General features: G+C 42.7%; 2 protein-coding genes across 5 annotated transcripts; one reads left to right on the top strand and one right to left on the bottom strand.

The window, feature by feature from the left end:
* Nucleotides 1–684: 684 nt before the first annotated feature.
* On the bottom strand, nucleotides 685–12437 carry aadac (arylacetamide deacetylase). 3 transcript variants are annotated; one of them, XM_061280223.1, is made up of 7 exons: nucleotides 10092–10295; nucleotides 6482–6611; nucleotides 6094–6254; nucleotides 4400–4628; nucleotides 3743–3812; nucleotides 2983–3154; nucleotides 685–2619 (listed from the first exon to the last, which is right to left on the bottom strand). In XM_061280223.1, the coding sequence occupies exons 3-7, from the start codon at nucleotides 6232–6234 to the stop codon at nucleotides 2011–2013; spliced, it is 1221 nt and encodes a 406-aa protein (XP_061136207.1). In that variant the 5' UTR covers nucleotides 6235–6254; nucleotides 6482–6611; nucleotides 10092–10295; the 3' UTR covers nucleotides 685–2010. The 3 variants fall into 3 exon arrangements, with proteins under 3 accessions (XP_061136207.1, XP_061136208.1, XP_061136206.1); XM_061280224.1 differs by lacking the exon at nucleotides 10092–10295 and adding an exon at nucleotides 12298–12437 and having other exon boundaries at nucleotides 6094–6611; XM_061280222.1 differs by having other exon boundaries at nucleotides 6094–6611.
* igsf10 (immunoglobulin superfamily, member 10) lies at nucleotides 11427–21308 on the top strand. Of its 2 annotated transcripts, XM_061280220.1 has the most exons (10): nucleotides 11427–11581; nucleotides 12227–12479; nucleotides 12902–13031; nucleotides 13109–13499; nucleotides 13765–14520; nucleotides 14584–16239; nucleotides 16319–17482; nucleotides 17559–18462; nucleotides 18650–19016; nucleotides 19091–21308. In XM_061280220.1, exons 2-10 carry the CDS (start codon nucleotides 12244–12246, stop codon nucleotides 20633–20635), a joined length of 7149 nt encoding a protein of 2382 aa, XP_061136204.1. In that variant the 5' UTR covers nucleotides 11427–11581; nucleotides 12227–12243; the 3' UTR covers nucleotides 20636–21308. The 2 variants fall into 2 exon arrangements, with proteins under 2 accessions (XP_061136204.1, XP_061136205.1); XM_061280221.1 differs by lacking the exons at nucleotides 11427–11581; nucleotides 12227–12479; nucleotides 12902–13031 and having other exon boundaries at nucleotides 13360–13499; nucleotides 13572–14520.
* The last annotated feature ends 407 nt before the right edge of the window (nucleotides 21309–21715 follow it).

The following is a 21715-nucleotide window of genomic DNA, read 5'->3' as shown; positions in this document are numbered from 1 at the left end:
AATTAGAGGATTTTGGTGCATCATGAGAAATCCATGTGATTTTTGGGCCTATTGCAGGATGGCCAAGGCAGTTGAAATATTTTTTGGGGATTATTATTAGTTTTTCTTTTACATTTTGCCATTTTGTTAATATGATTTCTGTGTGGATTTTTTAAATATATTTTTGGGGGGAATTTTTTGTGTATATGTTTTTTCTGATTTTTTTTGTTGTTGCAATTTTTATACACGGAAAGCCCTTGATTGGAGCTTTACTTATTAACCCCATAAATAATTTCTTAGTGTGTATGTCCAAGAAACACCGCAGCAGTTTCTTACATACTGCGTCTTGAACACAAAAAAAACCAGACGCCAGAACTGAAATGCACTAAAACTTTGATTCAACAAGAAGCCAGTCAAAGAGCATGAGGGGCAGGCAGAAAAGCTTCTCGGCGAGCAAATATGAAAGGAAGGGAAAGGGCAAGTGTTACCAGCACCATTGCGAGGCAACTGTCAGGAGAAAATTTGGGAGGTAAGTCAAGGCTGTGCTGGGAAGAAAATGGACTCGAATCAAAAACACAAGGTCAAATAAATCCCAAGAGAATGTGAAAAGCTCAAAAGACGTTTGTGAAAATAGCCAAGCATATCAAAAATGTCATCTTCATCCTCATCACGTTGACGATAGAACAACACTGCCAGTGGAAAATATTCGTAGTTATTATTTTATTGATCGTACGTCAGCAACATGATTACGAGGGAAAGGGCTTTTTGGCTAGTCTATATTTTTTGCGGCCCCGTGGCGCCACAAACTTTCTTTCTCCATTTGATACAGCTCACAATAACATACTCACTGTAAAAAATAGAAACATTTTGAATTTGCGTGAGTGTCAGTAACCTTAACCTTTAAAAGCTAACTTCAGTTTGTTCCCCGTTTTAGTAAACAATGTCCAGTATAGTGAACATCCAACATGGTGCCCATGTGTACCATATATGCCATGTGTCTAAGATTCCCAAAATAAAAACATGAGAACTGAATCCATCTCGACAGTTTGGCCAAAGTCGAAAGGGAATATCGAGGTTTACGAAGTGCGTGTACTCGTAATACTACAGGCAAACAGAATTGTGTTTTGCACATTCCATACATTATGCAAGTGTAATCCATTTAACCAGCACTATACGTTCTTTTTTTTCTCGCTCTCTCACGGAGAGTCTCTTATAATCCATTTCACGTTACTGTTATTATCCCTTTGTAGCGCTGGAGGATTTCAGGAGCGGATCTCCAAAGGGGGATTGTAATAACACATGTAAGCACACCTACTACATACAATACAGAAGAATAAACTCACACAAATATTTACATTGACATAAGCAGAGGCGGGGCTCGCTTATTTGAATCGTCCTTTACGATAAATTGTTTACCCGCATTTACCCCCATTAAGAAATCTTTAAAGTGTACCTATATTGATTGGCATGTCGGGAAACTGTGCTTCCGGATCGATTGGACACTCGCTGCAATCTTAAACATCCAAAGAAATGTTTCACTCAAGGACACCGTGTTCCCACACTAAGAACTTGCTGAGACAGTTTCAAGGAGTACGTTGGATTTGAACGTATTCACTGCCAAGCCCGGTCAAAATGGATCTTTGACATCTATAGCCATCAACGGCAGTGAATACTTTCTAAGACTAGGAAATCCGTTTCTGAAAAGACTCAGGGACACGTGGGAACCTTATCGGAATGAAAGTAGTCAAGAAACGATTTTTGATGCTCTCCTGTGTTTGGGGGGGGAACCGAAACAGCATCTCTTGGGGAATCTAGTCTCCCGCTATACATGTCGATTCCTTAAAACCAAGATTTTCAAACACCGTTCAAAGTAAAAAAGCAACAACTCTAATATGTATTTATAATCTTACAGTGTCAAAGATGTGACAAATATACTCGAGACAATTTCCCAATCTACTATATTTACAAAGATGAATGCCGAACTGAGAGAATTCGGGTTCAACGACCCTTGCGTGAATGTCAGGGTTTCTTTTACAAGTTTTCCTCGAGCCATTTGATGTAGTTGTCCGTCATGCGGTGACCGATGCGGAAGTCCGTCGGCCACACGGTGAACATGATGGCTCCGTGAAATCCCGAGTCGTAGTGTTCGTGCGTCACTTCCACGTCGGCGGCGCGCAGTCGCGTGGCGTACATAATCCCGTCATCTCTCAGGACGTCGTACTCGCATGTCATGATGTAGGCTTTGGGTAGACCGCGCAAGGCCGCGTCCGGAACCAGCAACGGGGACGCCCTCGGGTCGGATAAAGATTCAAACGATAGCCCCGCCTCTCTCTGCGCTACTTCGGGGGCGCTGTAATTATATTTTCCGTGATACGTTTCAGGCAGGAAGGCGCTCCAGTTGACGAACTTCAACAGGCTGGAAGACTCCGGGTTGTTGTGGGCGTTGGCCATCATGGCTCTGAAAAATGCCCTGTCGCTGGTGAAGTACTCGCTCCAGAACCGTACCATGAGGGTACGTGGTAAAATGGGCATGTCTTGATTCTGCTGATAAGATGGCGTGTTCAGGTCCAGTGCCTGGAGCACAGGGTAGATGAGGGCTTGGGCTTTGAACTGAACCTTTTGTGTTGGGTCCTTCAGTAACTGGAACGATACGGCAGAGAGAAGAAAATATCTTACTGAAATCGCCCGAGAGCGTCTGATGACATCGACGTATTGCGTCATCTCAATGCTTGTGTGATTCAAAGCCGACATGATCCATCAACCCCTAGGCCAAAACCCACATGCTTGTCTCTATGCCATTCACACATGACCCCCAGAAGCATTTTAGAGAGCTGCAAAGTTGACTTTAGAGGCAGCAGATTGTGAACCAGCATGACTGCTCTTGTGTAAAACTTAATCGCCCGTGGTAAAGTATACCAAGATGGCATCTACTTCGGATTTTAGTAGTCCGAAGATTTTACTTTTGCTTTAACCTGTTTAGCAAGACGTAGAGGTTTCATTTACCTGTTGGGTCACAGCGGCTGCCAGGTTCCCCCCGGCGCTGTCACCGGAGACCGCAATTCGGCCTGGGTCTACAGAATACTGGGCGAGCACGTCTATTTGGAGAAAGTGCTTGACAACACGATATACGTCCTCATACGGAACAGGGAAGTGGTGAGGAGGGGCAAGGCGGTACCTGGAAAGATGAAAATGTCGACGAGCAGATTGAATATATTCGTAACTTTGTTCATAATCGTACTGGAGTTATGTTCGAGTGGAGAGAAAACAAGTATGAACAGCTTTTTATTTTTATTCATTTTTTTACTCAGCCTTTGCTAAGGCCACTCAACTGAATAAATTGGTCCGAAATTTTCAGGCATTGTTTTTGAGTTGATTTTAGAATTTTGTTTTCCTTTGCGTCCCTTGGGTCTCGTCAGGTGATTGCGTCTACCTGTGCTCGATTGGGCGATCTTTTGCGTTACCCAGTTTCCTCCGATCCTTTGTGTCTTGTCCAGTTGCTCCTTGTGGTCTCGTCACTTTTTTTTTTTTTTTCAAAGTCAAAGTCTTTCTCTGTACCTTGTCTTGTTGCTGTGGTTTTAATTGATCTGTTTCAAGTCCAAATACTATTTTGCTTTGTTTTGTTCCCCGTTTGTTTATGTTCCCTCCTGTTTATTGAGTTTACCATTCGCAATAGTTTGTGTCTGTTTCATGTCTCCAATTGAAATTCATTTATGAGTGAACTCCAGCATCTGCCCTAAACCCAATCTTGACAGAAATGACTTACTCTACGGAGAGAATGACAGCGTCTAGCTCGGTAGCCACTTTTCTGGCCAGGAAATCATACGGGCCCATATCTGTGAAGAGACAGAACACCAAGTCATTTTCAGAGGGCAACGTAAATGACATTGGCTCATCTCTGCTCGCTGCAGATGAACCTGTTAAAAAGAGCTACTCCAGTCAAATCAGGTCAAATTCGTTCCAACATTCCAGTCAGTGCACCATAACTATCGGATGGATAATTATCGGACCGTCAATGAAGAAAAACGTTGTCACAACACGTTAGACACTAACCCGCGGGATATCCGATGTTAGTTCATTGGCTATTTTTGTTAGGCTCGTTTATTTACGCAACGACTCCAAGCGATAACACGCAAAAGACATCCAAGCAAGAACCCGTTGAAATATTCCCAACATTAATTTGTCGTCATTCTCTAGATCAAATAAATGTTCTCAAACACCCAGGACAAACAGATTGCAAGAACAGCACGACACGTGTCAAACTGAACGCTGTGTCGTCAGGGGTCCTGAATTAGAAAAGCCGGGCCCCCCTTTGAGGTCCCCACCGCTCCGGCAGACGGTGTGTTATTTCTTCCGAAATAATTTCACGCCTTTGTTATTATCCACGATCGGATGTCTAAAAATCACTACAATCTCGTCTTACGTGAGCTGCCCAGACACCATCCTCCGCCGTGCAGGTAGATGAGAGCCCTCCTGAGCTCCAGCTCACCACTTTGCTGCTTGGGTTGGTAAAGCAGCACCTCCACCCCGTCGAACGCCTCCACCGTCACGTTGAGGTGTTTGTCGGAAACCGGTGCGATCTTTTCAAGCAAGGTGATAACGTACATTACTCCCATGTAGTCCTTCAGACCTATTAATTCACTGAAATCTGCCTGAAAGAGGAAACAAAGCAAGGGTAGATTTTAGCTAGTCAATTATATTGATGATTATTATTGTGGATGTCAAACTCTGGCCCGCAAATTTGGCCCGCAGTGTACCGTATTTTCCGGACTACAAGGCGCACGTAAAAACCTCAAATTTTCTCAAAAGCTGACAGTGCGCCTTATAGTCCGGTGCGCCTTATATATGGACCAAATTCATAAATCTAAACTGGCCCAAAGCATTGTGTCATAAAATCAATCATGTGGCCCGCTGAAGACTATGAATCATGAATTAAAAAGACTATGGATCATTATTTTGTGATTATAAAGTATTTTGTTGCGTCTGAAGTTGAAATAAAAAAGATAAAATGGAGAATGGATGGATGGAAAATGGAGAATGATTTGATTTGGATTAAAAATCTGACATGATGCATTAATGGTGCGCCTTATAGTCCGGTGCACCTTATATAAGGACAAAGTTTTAAAACGGGCCATTCATTGAAGGTGCGCCTTATAGTCTGGTGCGCCTTATAGTCCGGAAAATACGGTAATTATATTAGGCCCGCAAACACACATGGACTTTATGTGCCGATACAAAAAGTGCCAAGTGAACTAATATGTCGTTCATACATTTATTTGGGTTGACAGTCATAACGACCCTCAGAAGGAAACTATGACTACGATGCGGTCTGCGGTAAAAATGAGTTTGCCATCCCTTTAATCTTTAAAGCTATTGTTTTCAATCAAAATTGCCAAAGCAGAAATTATTCTCTGATTGCAGTAGAGAAAGCTCACTGATTATTATCTTTTGTGTTTGATCATAAGAAATTTGCAAGCATCTGCTTTTAGTTTGGAAAAGACAGACCTAATCAGTAATTGAATCGGTTCACCCCCAAAAAAATGGATGAGTACACAATCGAGCCCTCTCATGCAATCTTTGTACAAAACAAGTCACACAAGTAGAAAAGAAATACAATTATCAAAAATAATCACATTACAGTCTTCACCGATTAATTTTCTCACAACAACAAACCTAGTAGAGTCGAGAAACCTTCACCGATTAATTTTCTCACAACAACAAACGATGCATGTGATTTTAGAAAGAGTCATATTAATAACCCCCAGCAGGGAGAAGAAACAGTATACCTTAATAGGCTCTATTATTAGAAGGTGTGAGCAGGACTATGCTACACATGGATTAGCATTTGACATAATCTGGTGGAACCACATCAGCGAAATCTAAATACAATGCATTGCCTACAAGAATTCATCTACAAACTCATCTCCATTTTAATTTATGTATTGCAAATATCAATTCAAATGATTTTATTTCCCTTATAAATCCCAATTAGAATAATTTACAAATCATTTTGACCCCATATAGAATAGAAGATTAAAAGGTGATTTAATTTTACAATATATTTTTCCTAATGTTTGCAAGTGTAAATAAAAAAAAAAAGCAGAGTTGAGTGCTTACCAGGTGGCTGAGACTTCTGAAGAACGTGTCGGTCAGCATGAGTTTCCATCTCTCGTCTATATTTTCAGGAATGGGCTCGTAAATATAATAAGCGCTAAAGGAGCAAAGAGCCACGACTAAGAAGATGCTTCCCAGCCTCATCGTGCATGCGGCGGCGGCGTCTGTGTGGAGAGACCGACCGCTCAAGATGGACTCAACTTACGCGCGCAAAAAAAATAAAGATTTTTTTCTCTCTTCTTTCTCCTCCCCCCTGCTGTTCAGCCGCACGTTTGTTGACATTTACCGCCACGCAGCTCGTCTTTTCTCTCTATGCGCGTGGAAGCGCCGTGGTCAAGTGACAAGAGTGGGGGGGGGGGGTGCGCACGAGGCAAGAACCGTCCCGTCCCACCTTGGCCCGAGTTGTGAATTCTTCAGGTGCCTCTGGATCAGATGCAGCTCTCACAGCGGGGGGGTTAGAGGTGCAACGGAGGTGAACGTGTTGTTATTCGTGTCCCGCCAGATCTTGTCGCTGGCACGTGCTGGGAAGAGAATATAAAAATCGAATCAATTTGACACGTATATTAAAGCGGATGAGGATTTATTTACACCAAAAAAAAAAAAAACAAAAAAAAAAAACAATATTTTGCTAAAAATGACAAAAACCCGCATGAGGAACTTATTGAGCACTGAAGGAGACCGAGAAGGGAGATGTTGTTCTCGCATGGAAATCTGGTTTACATCTGGTGACCTTAGAAGTTGTCATATAAAATACTTTAACAAGACGACTTTACAAGAGATGAATTTTTTTCAGTTGTCATAAGCGTATTGACAACCCCAGCACGATAAAATTCATTCACAATTTTGTTCCCGCCATTTTTTTTAACTCTCTAAATTGCGAGATTGTGGCGGAGAAACTAGCGACTTTTTATCGTTGCTTGTAATTTGGAATTAGCCCTGCCATCAGAGATGTTATGAGGAAATTCATCTTCCAACTGGATAGCTGCTGTGGCAAGGGTGGAATAGTAAATAACTATAAGACACTCAAGAACACCCCCCCCCCCCAACCCACCAAACTGCTGAGGCGACCACCACGTTTGGGTGATAAATCTTTCATCAAGCCCCTTGGCTCTCGGGCGTGTCAAGTAGCACACTCGTGGATGTCTTCATCCACGTAGCGCCATGCTGTGCGTTGCTACGTCAACACAGAACATCCCGCTGGGCAAAGAGTGCTCTTGCATTCATTAAAATGCGAGCCTAGCTCATATTTTACTCGCATTTTATGGGCGATATTCAATTTCACCCTCACTGGAGCTATATGGAACATCTCAAGAATTTCCAAACCTGCTGAAGAAGTCAGCAGCAAGCACATTTCAAACTTTTGAATTTGGAGAACTCCCGCAGAGGCGACGGGGGGCATTTGCAAGAGCATTGAATTCACTAAGTCGATTTTGATTTGAAGAAAACTTTGCGTACATCTTAACAGTGATGGCATAACATTATATCTTAAATTTTAACTCAATCGGAACAGGGGGTCCGGGGATACGGCCTGGCGAATTTTGGCTTTCAGCAAAAAGGGGCGTGGCCTAATTCCCATGAATCCTTTTATCTCCGAAATTCCTGCGTCAATCTTCATGAAGCAGCTTTTGGTGGAACATGTCATCAACATTCCGAATCAGTACTCATTTATTAGATTGGTGCATATTTTTGGAAACTTGACCTTTTGACTAGGAATGATTTTTTTCACCATACTCAACTCGACCGATACCAAGCCCCAATACCACAATGACAGACCATTCTTTGTATCCCAATATATCAGATTTCCTTGAAATGACATGAAGTTAATGGTAGGATTATGACGTGACCAGGAAGCACAGCAGCAGGCTGGACCTCAAGATGTAATTTTTTTTCTTTTTCTCCGAGGTGCCTCATGATCATGGGACCGCTACTAAGAAACAGCAGCGGATTAGCGCTCTATCAGTAGTCAGCTGTACGAGACTTGTGTGATAAGGAATGTTGGAGTCTTTCACCTCATTACACTTGAACTTTGCTATCAGCAGACCATTGCACAAAGAGAAGGCGAAGACACTTACACAACACAAAAGAATTGTTCTTGTGCAATATTAAAGTGATACAAACGTGTGTTGATGGAATTTTTCAGAGGAGGGACTTTTCTTCGAATGGGATTGTTACAAAAGTAACAAAGTGTCATTCTCCTCACTACTACGACTAACGCTTATGATAATAATTATTATGAAAATGTCCATGTACTCCTGTAGTCTGTTCATTTGATGAAACCGATTCATTATTTTACAATGTACTACTGTATCGTTTAGCGCCCAGCAGATGGTGCCATGACCTAACTCTGCCTTGACCTAAACTGTGTGCCGTGTCGCCTCCTGTAAAATAACAGACTGTATTATAAGGAATCTAAATAGATTTGATCAATTTGAAGGTTTTAATTTGAATATTTTCATGCATATTTTATTCATTTATTTATTTATTTTCATTTATTTGTTTATTTTTATTTGTTTTATTTACATATATATTATTTATATATATATATATTTAATTTCATATGTGTGTGTGGTTGTGTATACGTGTGTATTTGTATAGCATGTGTGTATATGTGAATTTTTATATGTATATAATACGTGTGTATATGTGTGTGTGTATTTAATTCCACTTCAAAAAGTACTCGCAAGTTCACGTAAGATAACTGAACAAGTCAAACCAAAGAAAAGCGATCAACGATATCTTTCTTGTTTACCAGCCAGTACCTTGTTTTTCTTCCAAAGACAAATAAAACTTTATATAGGTGTTGATGACGCTCACTGATGACAAACTGCCGGGCTTATCGCACTATTACATAACACCAGCGAGACCTTTATATCCTATAAAAAGCTTAGATGAACTGCAAAGCTTTCATTGGGACTGGAGGCTCCCCCCCCCGATGACCACTCAGGAGGAATTTATTGTAGCGGGTGGATAGGAAGCCTTGTGGTCAGGGTGCAAGATTCCCGAGGCAATCAGAAACATACAATATGCTGTCCATATGTTCAAAGTAAAAGACTGTACAGTCATCTTTGGAATGACTACTATTAGCTATTGCCACATAGCAAAGGGCAGGAAGTTGAGCATTTTTTGCTTATGCAGCAGAAAGCTCAGTAAAACCAGACTGGTCATTTATAACAGTAGGGCAAAGCTAAGATGAATCAAAAACATATGGTGCTACGTTGGGGGTAGTAAAGGAGGGGAAGGGCTAGCCCCGCCAGCATTTTACTTGATGTTCTAAAATATATTTATAAAGAGAAGCCTGCACGCAACTGAGCGCAACATTGCTTCCCAATGTTTCTGGCATGATTGCGGACAATCCGTCAAGTCGTTGACAAGCATCTGGTTTTGGTGTGCGGCGTGGACGGGAACAATAAGAGTCCAAATGCCTCAAACTACGAGACTATGTTGCGACCCACGTGAAAACGTTGAAGGTGATGCTAAGAAAATGCGTGCTTCCTGTGATGATGAACCTCAGGAATCACCACGGATGACGTTTGTCAAATAAGCAAGAAGCCAAAGGGCCGTGTGTGAGTTCAGTGTGTCGATGATGTTTCAGGGGCAAGAAAAGGACCACATTTTTGCTTCTGTCCCTCAGCAAGTACTTTAGATGATCATTTAGATTCGATTTTAATATATTTTAAAGTATGGATGGACGCAAAATATTAAAAGATGTATTGACTCATTGCATATACTGTATGACTTTTTATGAGCACATTTTTTATGAGAATATGCCAGGACAGATAATTATTACATATTTTTCCAAGAATTTGGGTTTGTAGAAACTTTGTTTTTTCTGGGGTGGGTATACTTGCCCCCCCTGATAAAATTCTAGCTCCGGCAGTGGACACAACAATAATTCAAGATATAAAGGCTGAATGTAAAAAGTTTGAAGATGTCATTTCCTCTCCCACAGTGAAGCACCCCCAATTAAAGTCCGAACTGTAAGAAGAATATCATAAACTCACCTGCGACAACATCCTGTGCGATCCACCCCTTGTATCCAGGGGTAGCCGCGAGAAGTGGAATATTTTCAGAATCAAAATCACCTCTCGGTGTGACGTAGTGCAATACTGCACCGACCGAAGGTCATCAGGTGAATGTGTCCTCATGTATACCCAAGAGCCTAGCAGCTTGCTGTGACAGTTTGCTGACTCATCCCCATTGCCTTTAAACTGGCTACAATTATTTTCTTGCATTGAGCAAACTTACCAGTCGGACCACATTTGAAGAATTATTACTTGATGAACAATACAGCTGGTTTGCAATCTAAGTCCAAGTGGACGGGGAAGCAGAATCCCAAACAAGCATCCTTGCTCTTGTTTTCCCCGATCCAACACACACCAAGACACAAAATATCGCAAATCTATGCCATTCCGTATTCATCCTTTCCCCTCAGCCTTACTAAGCTTCTTATTGCTAGCCAAGAATAAGCTTAACTTTTCATTTATTGCCGCCACTGCCAGAACATAACACTGGCAAGGAGGAAAATCAGCTCTTTCAGAAGATTAAACTCACTTTAGCTCACGGGAATAAGCCCCGAATCCCGGCTAATTGAATTTATTCATGCTCGTATCGCAACTGCGAGGGATGAGAACGAGGACGAGAGTGTTTGCATTAAAAATTACTGAGAAGACCTTTGACCTTAAGCACTTGAGTGGTTCCTGTAATGTCTTGAATTAAAACAGGAAGGATACCAATAAGATTCCCGAGAAGTCTGTTCAAATTGTGTGGCTTCCAGATGTTGGACTAAAAAAACGCAAACAGATAAAGTATTTGCGATCTTTGTGATCTGAAGCAATAGATGAAAGGATCTTCATTATCCTCTCATTCCATCCACATGAATCATCCATCCACACGTTTATGAGCAGGCTATCTGATCTCCTTGCTTTGTGGTTCCAGTCCGACTGAAACTTCATACTGTCCATAAATAGATAACTCGAGTCCCTTTCAACCCCAAAAAATCTTCAGATGCAAACGACAACATTCGAGTTGTAGTAATAGTATCGGTCTGAAAAAAAAGGAGTATCGGACATCTTTGATATCAACGTCATACAGGATTTGAAGGCAAAAATATTCAAACACAAAAGTGCTGTATGACTTTTCCTCTCCGGGAATAATAGGAGAGAAATGAAATACTATTATCTTGGCAGCCATTTTGGCCAGGTTTAGCACTCTTCAGCAGATGTGTGTCTTTTCCAGCGGGCCTTATATTTCACAGCTACTCCAGGATTACATTCGGGCAGTTTGGAAAGAGCAGGGGAGGGGAGGGGAGGGGGGAGGCGGTAGGGGGGGGGGCGCGTTATAAGACCAAAAAGAAGTTTCAGCTTCAGGCGCTCTTTAGACATGCTCTCCACAAGAAGCGGGCCCATCTGTGGATTATTTCTGGAGGCTTATCGGTTGGAACACTTTCTTCTACTGGAGCTCTAATTTGGTGGCAGTCAAGTTGTTTTTACAGGTGAGGGGAAGTTAGCATTGTTTTTTTTCCCGTATTGCTATTGTGTTATTGTTTTCATATGCAAGAGCATAGCAGTGTTTTTAGGGTTGAGAATATTGTCATGATATTGGACAGTATTTGGGACAAAATAAAAAATATCTCTCTAAAGACTTTACAATCCAAATTGTTCAACCACTTTAGCAAAGGTAACAATTTAATAAAATTATGAATTAAAAGGAACCATTATTATTTATTTATTTTGTCAATTTTCCAAATTAAAGTCGTTGATTTGTGCAACCGTGGCTCATATTTGATCACATTAAGTTTGATTTTAAATTTGTATTTTTAAAAGTTACACAATCATCACCATTATCAAGTACTGCTGCTCTTTGGACACACCCTCTAAAAAAAATATAAAATAAATCAAACTATCACAATTGGGCAAAATAATTTTCTTTGTAATTGTGGCTCTTTTTTGTATTATTCAATTAATTTTCCATTTCCAAATTCCAATCCTCCCTGTTTTATTCTAACGCATTACTCCAAATGAACTCATTAATTAAACAAGTCTTGACCTCCAAACTTTTACTGCATCAATTTTCCTGCTATTTGGGAAGAATTAGTCACCGTTGTTATCCTGACCACAGTCTGCTTTCCTGTCTCTAGGTGGGTTGAAATTTACGATGCAGATCCAAATGAGTTTTCCGTGCACAATGAGCGCCTGCCGAGGTTCATACCTGCGGAGGTGTCTGCCGTCCCCGGGGTCTCTCTTACTGCTTTTGGCCGCCGTGTCCCCGGTTCGAGGCGACTGTCCCACGTCGTGCGTGTGCTCCGTAGCCACGGAAGTGTTTTGCACCTTTCGTTACCTGAACGCGGTGCCTGCCCACATCCAGCCGTCTGTGGAAAGAATTAACCTCGGGTGAGATTCCACTTTTCTCTCTAATGTTTAGCAGACTGAGAACGAGGGCTTATTATATCCACTGAGGGCTCCTCGACTTGTTCTTTAGTTGACCTAAACGATGCTGGAGGGTCAAGCATTCCAAGATGCTGACGTCATAATAGCTTTGAAAAGTCAAATGGCCGGGTCAGCCTTTAATTAAAAGCATTTTGACAAAATTGCCTTTTCATTGTCTCCTTTGAGGAGCAGGAAGGTTCCTGTTCCAGATGAGCTACCTTGTTCTTCGTTCATTTTTTTTGGTCCAAACCTAAAGAGCTCTTCTACACCGAGTGGAAATAACATTTAATGAAAGGCTCGGTTCACTTGACATCTTGTCATTGATTATATTCAAATATACTGAAAGGTCAAAATGATTGCCTGAGGATTTCTTTCGCGTTTTCCAGGTACAACAGCATAACCGTCCTCCGTGAAAACTCTCTTTCGGGTCTTGAAAAATTGGAAATACTGATGCTCCACAGCAATCTTATTCACAGTATTGAGGACGGAGCATTTCGAGATCTCCGATCATTACAGGTGACTATCTTCACTAATCAAAGAGACAATGTGTTTCTTAGCCAGAATATATTCTCTGGATTTTTTTTGTTCATTAGACCCTCAAGATGTCCTATAACAAAGTCAAAGAACTCAACAAAGAAACATTCCAAGGCCTGGAGAATCTGCAGCGACTCCACATGGACCACAACTTCATTGACTTCATCAGCCCGGAGGCTTTCTACGGCTTGACGAATCTCCAGTTGGTCAATCTGGAGGGCAACCACCTGCAACAGCTCCACCCAGATACCTTTGTTACCCTGAGACACAGCCAAGTCTTTAAGTTGTCCTCGCTGAAGACCATCCACCTGTCGGACAACTTCCTCAGCAGTTTGCCGGAGGAGCTTTTCTCTGGCTGCAGCCGTCTGGAGAATCTTTTTCTCCATGGCAACCGTTGGGCGTGTGATTGTCGTATGAACTGGTTCCCGTTATGGACACGGAAGCACACGGGTGAGTGATGCATTCTTCTAGTTGGCCCATTTTCGAATGTCAGACTTGTTTACTCAACCTTTGACCTCATAGGCAGTGAGAAGACCGAGCACACAAGATGAGACGGAAAGAAAGTTTTCAAGAGCTTCTTGGAATTTATGACTTGGCCCACGTATAAGCAAATCATAAATGACTCTTCTATGATATTGTTTTATTGTTTTGCATGACCATAGGTTGAATAGTCATTCTCTACAACCGGCTAAAAATCATGTTTGAATGTTTCCAGGAGTGCTCAAATGTAAGCGGGACAGGAGATATCCTCGAGGCCAGCTGTGTCCCGTTTGTGAAAACCCAACTCATTACCAGAAGAGACGCCTCTCCCTTCTTCCGAGTGATGCCTTCACTTGCACCAGACCTTGGATCCATCTAAAACAGAAAAACATCAGCTTGGACCAAGGGGATTTCACTCCAGTTTCCCCAAGGGACTTCATCGCCCCACTCGGTTCCATACAAATGAACCTGACGGATCAGTTTCACAATGAAGCCAGCTTGTCTTGCACTGTCCAGAGGCCATCTCATTTTGAGAACCTCTCACTTACCTTAGAGGAGGAGGCGGGTTACAATATCACTGCACTCACTACGACCATAACTTCATATTTGGTATGCAACCTTGACGATGAACATATCCAACATTTGTGGCAAATCCTGGCAGCCTACAGTGAATTTCCCATGAGACTTGAAAGAGGTTTGATGTTGGCTAAAACTCCTCAAATGGTGTACCGGTATAGTCAGATGAAAACGGGCGAGGATGAGCTTCACACAAATATCGATGCTGAGATTAAAGCTAATCCCGCGTGGTTGATGCAAGGTGAGGTTAGTTTGCAGCTTGACCGCACCACCACCACGTTCTCGACTCTGCATATCAAGTACCAGTCTGAAGTCAACCTACGAGTCGAAAACACCTTCCCCAAGAAAGAACGCTACCCTTGGACGATGATTAAGAAAGACAATCAAACCAAAACGGAGCATATTGTAATATCAGGTGAGTAGTGAAAACATCTCCAACGATTTATCTCAGAACTGATGTTTACGTTTTTCAATGCAGGCGAGGTGGTTCAGTTGAGCTGTCAAGTCCGAGGGGATCCAAAACCTTTGCTGGAGTGGATTTTACTCGATGGCATGAAGGTGCGAGCCCCTTATGTCAGTGAGGACAACAGAATAATAATCACAGGCGAAGGGAAGCTCACCCTTCGGGGTGCGGATGCCTCGGACACGGGCCTCTATCGCTGCATTGCCACCAACTACCTGGATGCTGACATTCTGGTTTTTCGAGTGACTGTATTGTCTCCTGATGTGGAGGAGACAGATGTCAATGGCGTCCACGTATCCCAGAAACTGGGGGAACATCTTATTTTTGACTGTAGCAGCTCAGGAAGTCCAAAGGCCTCTATTCAGTGGATACTCCCAGACCACTCCATATTGGACAGGTCTCAAGGAAAAAAGAAGGTGTTTGAGAATGGCACTCTACTGATCGAGAGCGTGACTACCAGGGACCGAGGATTTTATAGATGTTTGGCTGCTAATCACTTGGGAATTGACCTTCTGGTTTCTCAGGTGACAGTACGTGAAAGCTCAGAGGTATGGACGGACTTTGATCATGATGGATCCGGCATGGGAATGAAAAACCCGGTAGAGCAAACTTTAACTGGCAAGACAAACATCCCTTCTGACAAAGCATCTGATAGAGCCAAAAACATTGTTTCTGATCGACGTAATTCCAGACTGAGGTCACGGGGCAAAAGTAGGCCAGAAAGCCAAATAGGACAGAGGAGGCATTCAGCCAGCAACAGACGTGGATTTGGTCATAGGGTCTTTGATAAAACAAAAAGTCAAATTGATCCAAAGAAATTTGCAGAATTTATGAAGAAGGCACAAGGTGGAGTAAGAGAAAACGCCAAAGAAAGAAATACAGAAAAAGACTCAATCGATGATGAAATTGGCTCAGGTGAGGCACGTGACGATTTAATTTTACTTGCTCCACTTCTGCCCACTACACGTAACCCTGAAAAAGGTGGCGACTTTGAAATGGAGAACTCGATAGCGGTCACAAAAAACAGCCAAGGTGTCACTTTGAGTCAAGAAATCGAAAAAACAACAGATTATACGCCAATCAAAAAAAACACATATACAAACATTCCACTGATGAGTGACAGAGAAGATGTCACAATGTATGACCCGACTTCACCCAACTCAAGCCCCTTTAGTTCTGATGAAACCACAGATCTTCATCCCCTGGAAAGACTTCCCAAAACCGTTACAGACTCTTCACAAGAAACCCATCTCCAGTTCTCCGGTCAGCATCCTTCAGAACCAGAAACCTCCACTGAGGTCTTCTCATTTACCCTTGATCCTTATGTAACTCCAATGAGGGATGGCACAGACCCCATGGAGCTTTACGATCCAGAAAGCCAGTCCACCATCACAGCTGTCACCACCACGCAGAGGCGGGACGATCAAATCACCTTCCATACCACCCAAACAATAAACTCCCCATCATTGGGATCCACCATCATCTCCAAGCAGCACATCCATATCATCCCGCACAAGAATAGTCGAGGAGGTGGGCGCAGAAGAAAGTTCCACGGTCGCAGACGCATCATCAAACCCAACAGGATAACTGACATCCAATCCATTATCAAGAAACTGATCCAGCCAACTGAGCGGAATACAACGTTGCCATACACAATTGAAGTGACGACAGGTAAATTTAATTGATACCATTTGTGCAGTTTTTACATTGACCTAACAACTGATCTGTTATTTGTTGTTTTCAACCACAGATATGGAACTATCGACACCCACTACACAATTCGGGGCAAAAATTGTCAACAAAAAGATTCAAGGAAGGCAAAGAAATCCAGTCACCGCAGAAACATTAGCGATACCTCAGACTTCAACGGTGACCTTAACGACATCTCCTGCCGCTCAACCCACCATCGCTACACACATACCAACAGAAGATGAGTCTCTATCGCCAACCACAAGAACAGAAACAAGAGTCATTTTGTTTGATGACGATTATGGAGATTTGTTCTCTGCAGATTTTGAGATATCAGATCTGAAGCCAACCGCTCAGCCAGTAACTACCGTGACCCCAAATTATTACTCCAAGTCTTTGACCACTGCTGAAACACCAACTCTTCCCTCCCCGCCTACAGTCAAGCCACCCCTAGACAAAAATCCTGACAGAGAATTTTCATATGGGTCCGGTGATGATTTTCCTACAACCAGACCGAGACCCGGTGGAAAGAGAGGGCGCCAAGGACGTAGAAGGAGACCCTCAAAGAAACAAAAAAATACCAAATTGTATTCAATCAACACAACTCCGACTTTTGACAAGAAAACAACAGAAACCACTATCCAAACAACTTTACGACAAAAGGGTGCCTCAAAAGCTCCAATGTTTACAACATCAGGGGAAATCGACAAAACCACAGAAACATCGGAGGAGCTGACGTATGCTTACAACCGAGTCGACTGGGGCAGTTCCTATACGACGAGAACACCCTTTGTCCACTCAAACACGATGCCTGCCTTGGAGAAACCTTACACAACTCCTCAAAATCGAGTCTCCTATAACGTCAGAACCGCAACACAGACATTTAAGGGTCACAGAGCAACTACAAAAAAAAACAGACCGACAGTGCAAACCAAGGAGAATACAGAGAAAGACATTTCCTTTGAAACCATTACTCGATATAGACCAGAACACGACTACATCTACACGTACAACAGAAACAATGTCAAAAATGTCTTTGTCACGACCAGACCCAACGTTGCCGGCACTCAACCAACCACAGTGCTCATGATGAGAAAACCCAAAATACTTGGTGGCAATGCAGCCAGCTTTACGGTTCTGACCCACTCGGATGCCTTCTTACCATGTGACGCAGTTGGAGACCCAGTGCCTGTGATATCCTGGAAACGCTTCTCCTCAAGCACAGGTACTAAGATGTTGATCATTGTTGGTATGCTCTTTTGAAGAGAACTGTTTCTCAGGTTTTTCTTTCTCCCATCCAGGAAACACAGTTACCATCAAGGGAAAAATGGGCAAGTTCGAGTTGTTACGCAACGGCACATTGTCGATACAAAACGTCAATACGAAGGACCGTGGACAGTACATCTGTATTGCTGAGAATGATCATGGATCAGATAAACTTATTGTCACTCTCTCAGTGGTCGCTTACCCTTCACGTATACTCGAGCCGAAAATGAGAGAGATAAAGTCTCATGCTGGGAATACCGTGGAGATTCAATGTAAGGCAGACGGTCGGCCTACACCGGCCATTTCCTGGATTCTGGCAAACGGGACTCAACTAAGAGACCGTAGAACACCCAATGGAAGGGTTTCAGTGACCGCTGGTGGGACTCTAGTCTTTAGACAGGTGTCTGTTTTTGACAGAGGTCACTACAAGTGCATTGCTAGTAACCCGGCCGGAGCTGACACAGCTACCGTCCGCCTGCATGTGGTTGCTGCTCCACCAGGTATCCTCGAGGAGAAACGGCAGCAGGTGAAGGTTGTTTCAAAACAAAACCTATGGCTGCCCTGCACAGGTCAAGGTAGCCCTGAGCCAAGGATTCACTGGGTGTTGCAAGATGGCATTTTGGTCAATTCACAGAGATTTGCCTGGGACAACAGGATATCAGTGTATGAAAATGGAACACTTCTTATTAAGAATTTGTCTCCAATTGACAATGGCAAATATGAATGTATTGCAACTAGTTCCACGGGCTCGGAGCGAAGAGTGGTGACTTTGACGGTGGAGAGAAGAGAAGCTGCACCAAAAATAGAAGTGATATCCCAGCAAGTAACTGAGTTGTATTTTGGAGATCAGCTCAAGCTAAACTGCTCAGCAATTGGAGAACCTGAACCCAGGATTACATGGAGGCTACCATCTAATGCGATGGTAGAACAATCACATAGGTAAGATTCCATCGCCAATAACAGTAATCTCCAGAATGTTTTTGATTGCATGCTCAAGGTAATTGATAAAGATTTATTGTCAATCATGCGATTGTTGTCTGTTGGTTTTTAAATGTTGTGAAATAGGAAATGATGGGATAATCACCCAACAGTTTTCCCCTTCTTCTTCCTTGATTCCTCTCCTTAGGATGGGCAGCAGATTCCAGGTTCTGGAAAATGGTACTCTGGTGGTCAATTCTGTGATCGATAAAGACGCAGGTGACTATCTCTGTATGGCTAAAAGCACAAGTGGTGATGACGTCCAATTTATGAAGGTCAAGGTGTCAATGAAGCCAGCTAAGATAGACCACAAGCCTCATGGCAAGAAGAAAGTTCTGTATGGGAATGACTTCAAGGTTGATTGTAAAGCCTCGGGGGCTCCAAAGCCAGAGATCTCCTGGGGACTTCCCGATGGTACTGTTGTCAACAGTGCTCTGCAGGCTGATTCCTTAAACGGAGGAAGGAGAATACGTCGCTTCACTTTGTTTGACAATGGAACGCTCTATGTTAATCAAGTGAGTCAACAACAGCACACCGTCGTGAATTATTGTAAAATATCTATCGTAACGGTTTGTATGTTTTTGTCCAGGTTGGTATGTCCGAGGAAGGAGACTACACTTGTATCGCTGAAAACCAAGTGGGAAAAGATGAAATGCACGTACATATCACCGTTGTGACCGCAGCTCCCAAGATACGGCAAAACAGCGAGACCTTTGCCAGATTGAAACCCGGAGGTAACATTCGCTTTGACTGCGAAGCCATTGGTGAACCCAAACCCAGGATCTTGTGGATGTTACCCACCAATGATGTCATAGCAGCATCTAACGAACGCTACTTGTTGCACGTAAATGGCTCTTTGGATATTCGGAACGCAAAGCTAGTCGATGGTGGGGAATATGTTTGCGTGGCTCGCAACCCTGCTGGTGAAAACCGAAGAGTTTACAAACTTGAAATTGGTGGGAACCCACCTGTGATCAACGGTTACCATCAGAACAGGACTGTTGTAAAAGATTTTTCGACCAAATACTCAAAGAAATTCATTGACTGTAAAGCCGAGGGCAATCCTCCACCGACTATCACCTGGATAATGCCAGATAACATATTTCTGAGGGCGCCCTACTTTGGTGGTAGGATTAATGTCCATCATAACGGGACTTTAGAAATTCGTAATGTCCGTCCGACTGATACGGGAGAGTTCATTTGCATGGCGACAAATGATGGCGGAGAGTCCGTGTTAGTGGTACAGCTCGAGGTGACCAATACGCTCCGAAGACCCGTTTTCAAAAACCCTTTCAATGAACGGATTCTCTCTCCTTTGGGGAAAACCAACGTTCTGAACTGCTCTGCTGACGGACACCCAAAGCCAGATATCTCTTGGATTCTACCCAATGGAACCCGTCTTACCGCTGGGCGTAACTCCCACAGACGGGTAGATAACGATGGAACTTTAGTCATCTATAACTCTGGCGTTGAGGATGCTGGGAAATACCGTTGCGGTGCCAAGAACATCATGGGCTACATTGAAAAACTGGTCATTTTGGATGTGGGCCAAAAGCCGTACATCCTCACGAGGCCGAGGGGAATAATCCGCAGTATGTTCGGCGAGCCTCTCGTCCTTCATTGTCTATCTGATGGAAGTCCGAAACCCAAGATCTACTGGACACTCCCTGGGGGCCACACGCTTACCCAGCCTCAAGTCGTGGGGCGCTACAATTTACTCAAGAACGGTACTCTAATTGTACAGGACACCACTTTATATGACCGAGGGAACTATATCTGCAGAGCTCGGAATGATGCGGGGGAGGCTGCGCTAACAGTCCCTGTTGTCATCATTGCCTACCCTCCACGCATCACGGCAATGCCACCTCCAACCTTGAGTTTAATGGCGGGAACCCCCGTGAAACTCAACTGCGCTGCCATTGGCGTACCCAAACCGGAGATTACTTGGGAGCTGCCGGATCATTCCGTTCTGTCGGTGGCCCAACAAGGGAGACGGTTGGGAAGTGAACTGCTTCACCCTCAAGGCACGCTCGTGGTCCAGAAGCTTTCGGCCTTTGACTCGGGCACGTATAAGTGTGTAGCCAAAAACCATCTTGGGACAGACCTAAAGGCTGTTTATGTGCGTGTACTCTAAGAATCACGGCAGAAGGGAACAGGCTTCAAAAGACGTTATTATCACGACGTAATGGACCCATCTGTACATTATTTGTGATTTTTTTTTTTACATTGATTTAAATTGAGGACATTAAGGAGAAAGTGGGATTTAAATGGGTTTAAGAAAAGAAAAGTAAAAAAAACAACATCTGGTGGGATTGATATTTGTTTTTGTGACTTAGGAGTGAATGTCTGGAAAATCATAGCTGGTACTCACTCATGTGGGGGATTCTCGAGGAGCAGAAAGTGTTCATACATTTGAACCCAAAGTGATTCCATTGAGGCTTTAACGCCGGCCACACATATGGATCCAATTAGAGCACATATACTTTTGTCAGCGGCTCGTCCTTTAGCAGCAAATTAAGAAGATGTGCAAAGAACACACCGTGAAATGTCTATTATTTTTTATGAATATACAAATATGAAAATTGTTTGACACTGGATACGTAACATTCTTTACAACAATACACCATTCCATAATTCAGTTTTTTAACAGATGCATTTATTTCTAAAAAAATTTCAAAGACTTGTGATTGATTGTGTTGTACACAAGAATTTACAGTAATGTTATACATTATGCTTATCTGTAATAATACAGTATATAATTGTGTCATACCTACTAATGTATGGGAGAAAATAAATCTAACATTTCATTTTTTGTAGTTTTTCCTTCAAATCACAATTAAATGTGTGAATGAAATCACATGATAGACCATTGCGGATTTTTAGCAATTATCTCTATGAGATTTGTTGTTGTTGTTGTTACTTGTGGTTAATTATTAGGAATGTTGCCCTTTATTCCACTGTTCTACTCTCTCAGACCATAATAATAATTTTGAATCTTTTTATAGTTTAATCCTTCCACTTTGGTGTCTAAAAGGAAATTGTATTATTTGAGATTGGGCTGATATGTGGCTACTGAAAGGAAGTGTGTGTTTTGTCTGGCGGTGAGAACGCAGCTGCTAAAGTGAAACACTGGAGAGAAAGTTCAACTAGCTTCCAGTCAGATAAACACGTTGTGTTTTTGCTCGCTACGAGGTGCGTAGGACGGTTTCCTTGG

The sequence above is a fragment of the Syngnathus typhle genome, linkage group LG6 (genome assembly GCF_033458585.1).
Source record: "Syngnathus typhle isolate RoL2023-S1 ecotype Sweden linkage group LG6, RoL_Styp_1.0, whole genome shotgun sequence".
NCBI lineage: Eukaryota > Metazoa > Chordata > Actinopteri > Syngnathiformes > Syngnathidae > Syngnathus > Syngnathus typhle.
Note: the sequence above shows the minus strand (reverse complement) of the source record. Positions and strands in the feature narration are given on the sequence as shown.

Coding starts and splice junctions, on each gene's coding strand:
- igsf10 (XM_061280220.1), top strand. CDS start 12,244: ATGCAGATCCAAATGAGTTTTCCGTGCACAATGAGCGCCTGCCGAGGT. Junction 13,500..13,764: donor ATGGACACGGAAGCACACGG/GTGAGTGATGCA, acceptor GAATGTTTCCAG/GAGTGCTCAAATGTAAGCGG. Junction 17,483..17,558: donor ACGCTTCTCCTCAAGCACAG/GTACTAAGATGT, acceptor TCTCCCATCCAG/GAAACACAGTTACCATCAAG.
- aadac (XM_061280224.1), bottom strand. CDS start 6,234: ATGAGGCTGGGAAGCATCTTCTTAGTCGTGGCTCTTTGCTCCTTTAGC. Junction 4,629..6,093: donor TCAGAAGTCTCAGCCACCTG/GTAAGCACTCAA, acceptor TTCCTCTTTCAG/GCAGATTTCAGTGAATTAAT. Junction 2,620..2,982: donor CAGCCGCTGTGACCCAACAG/GTAAATGAAACC, acceptor GTATCGTTCCAG/TTACTGAAGGACCCAACACA.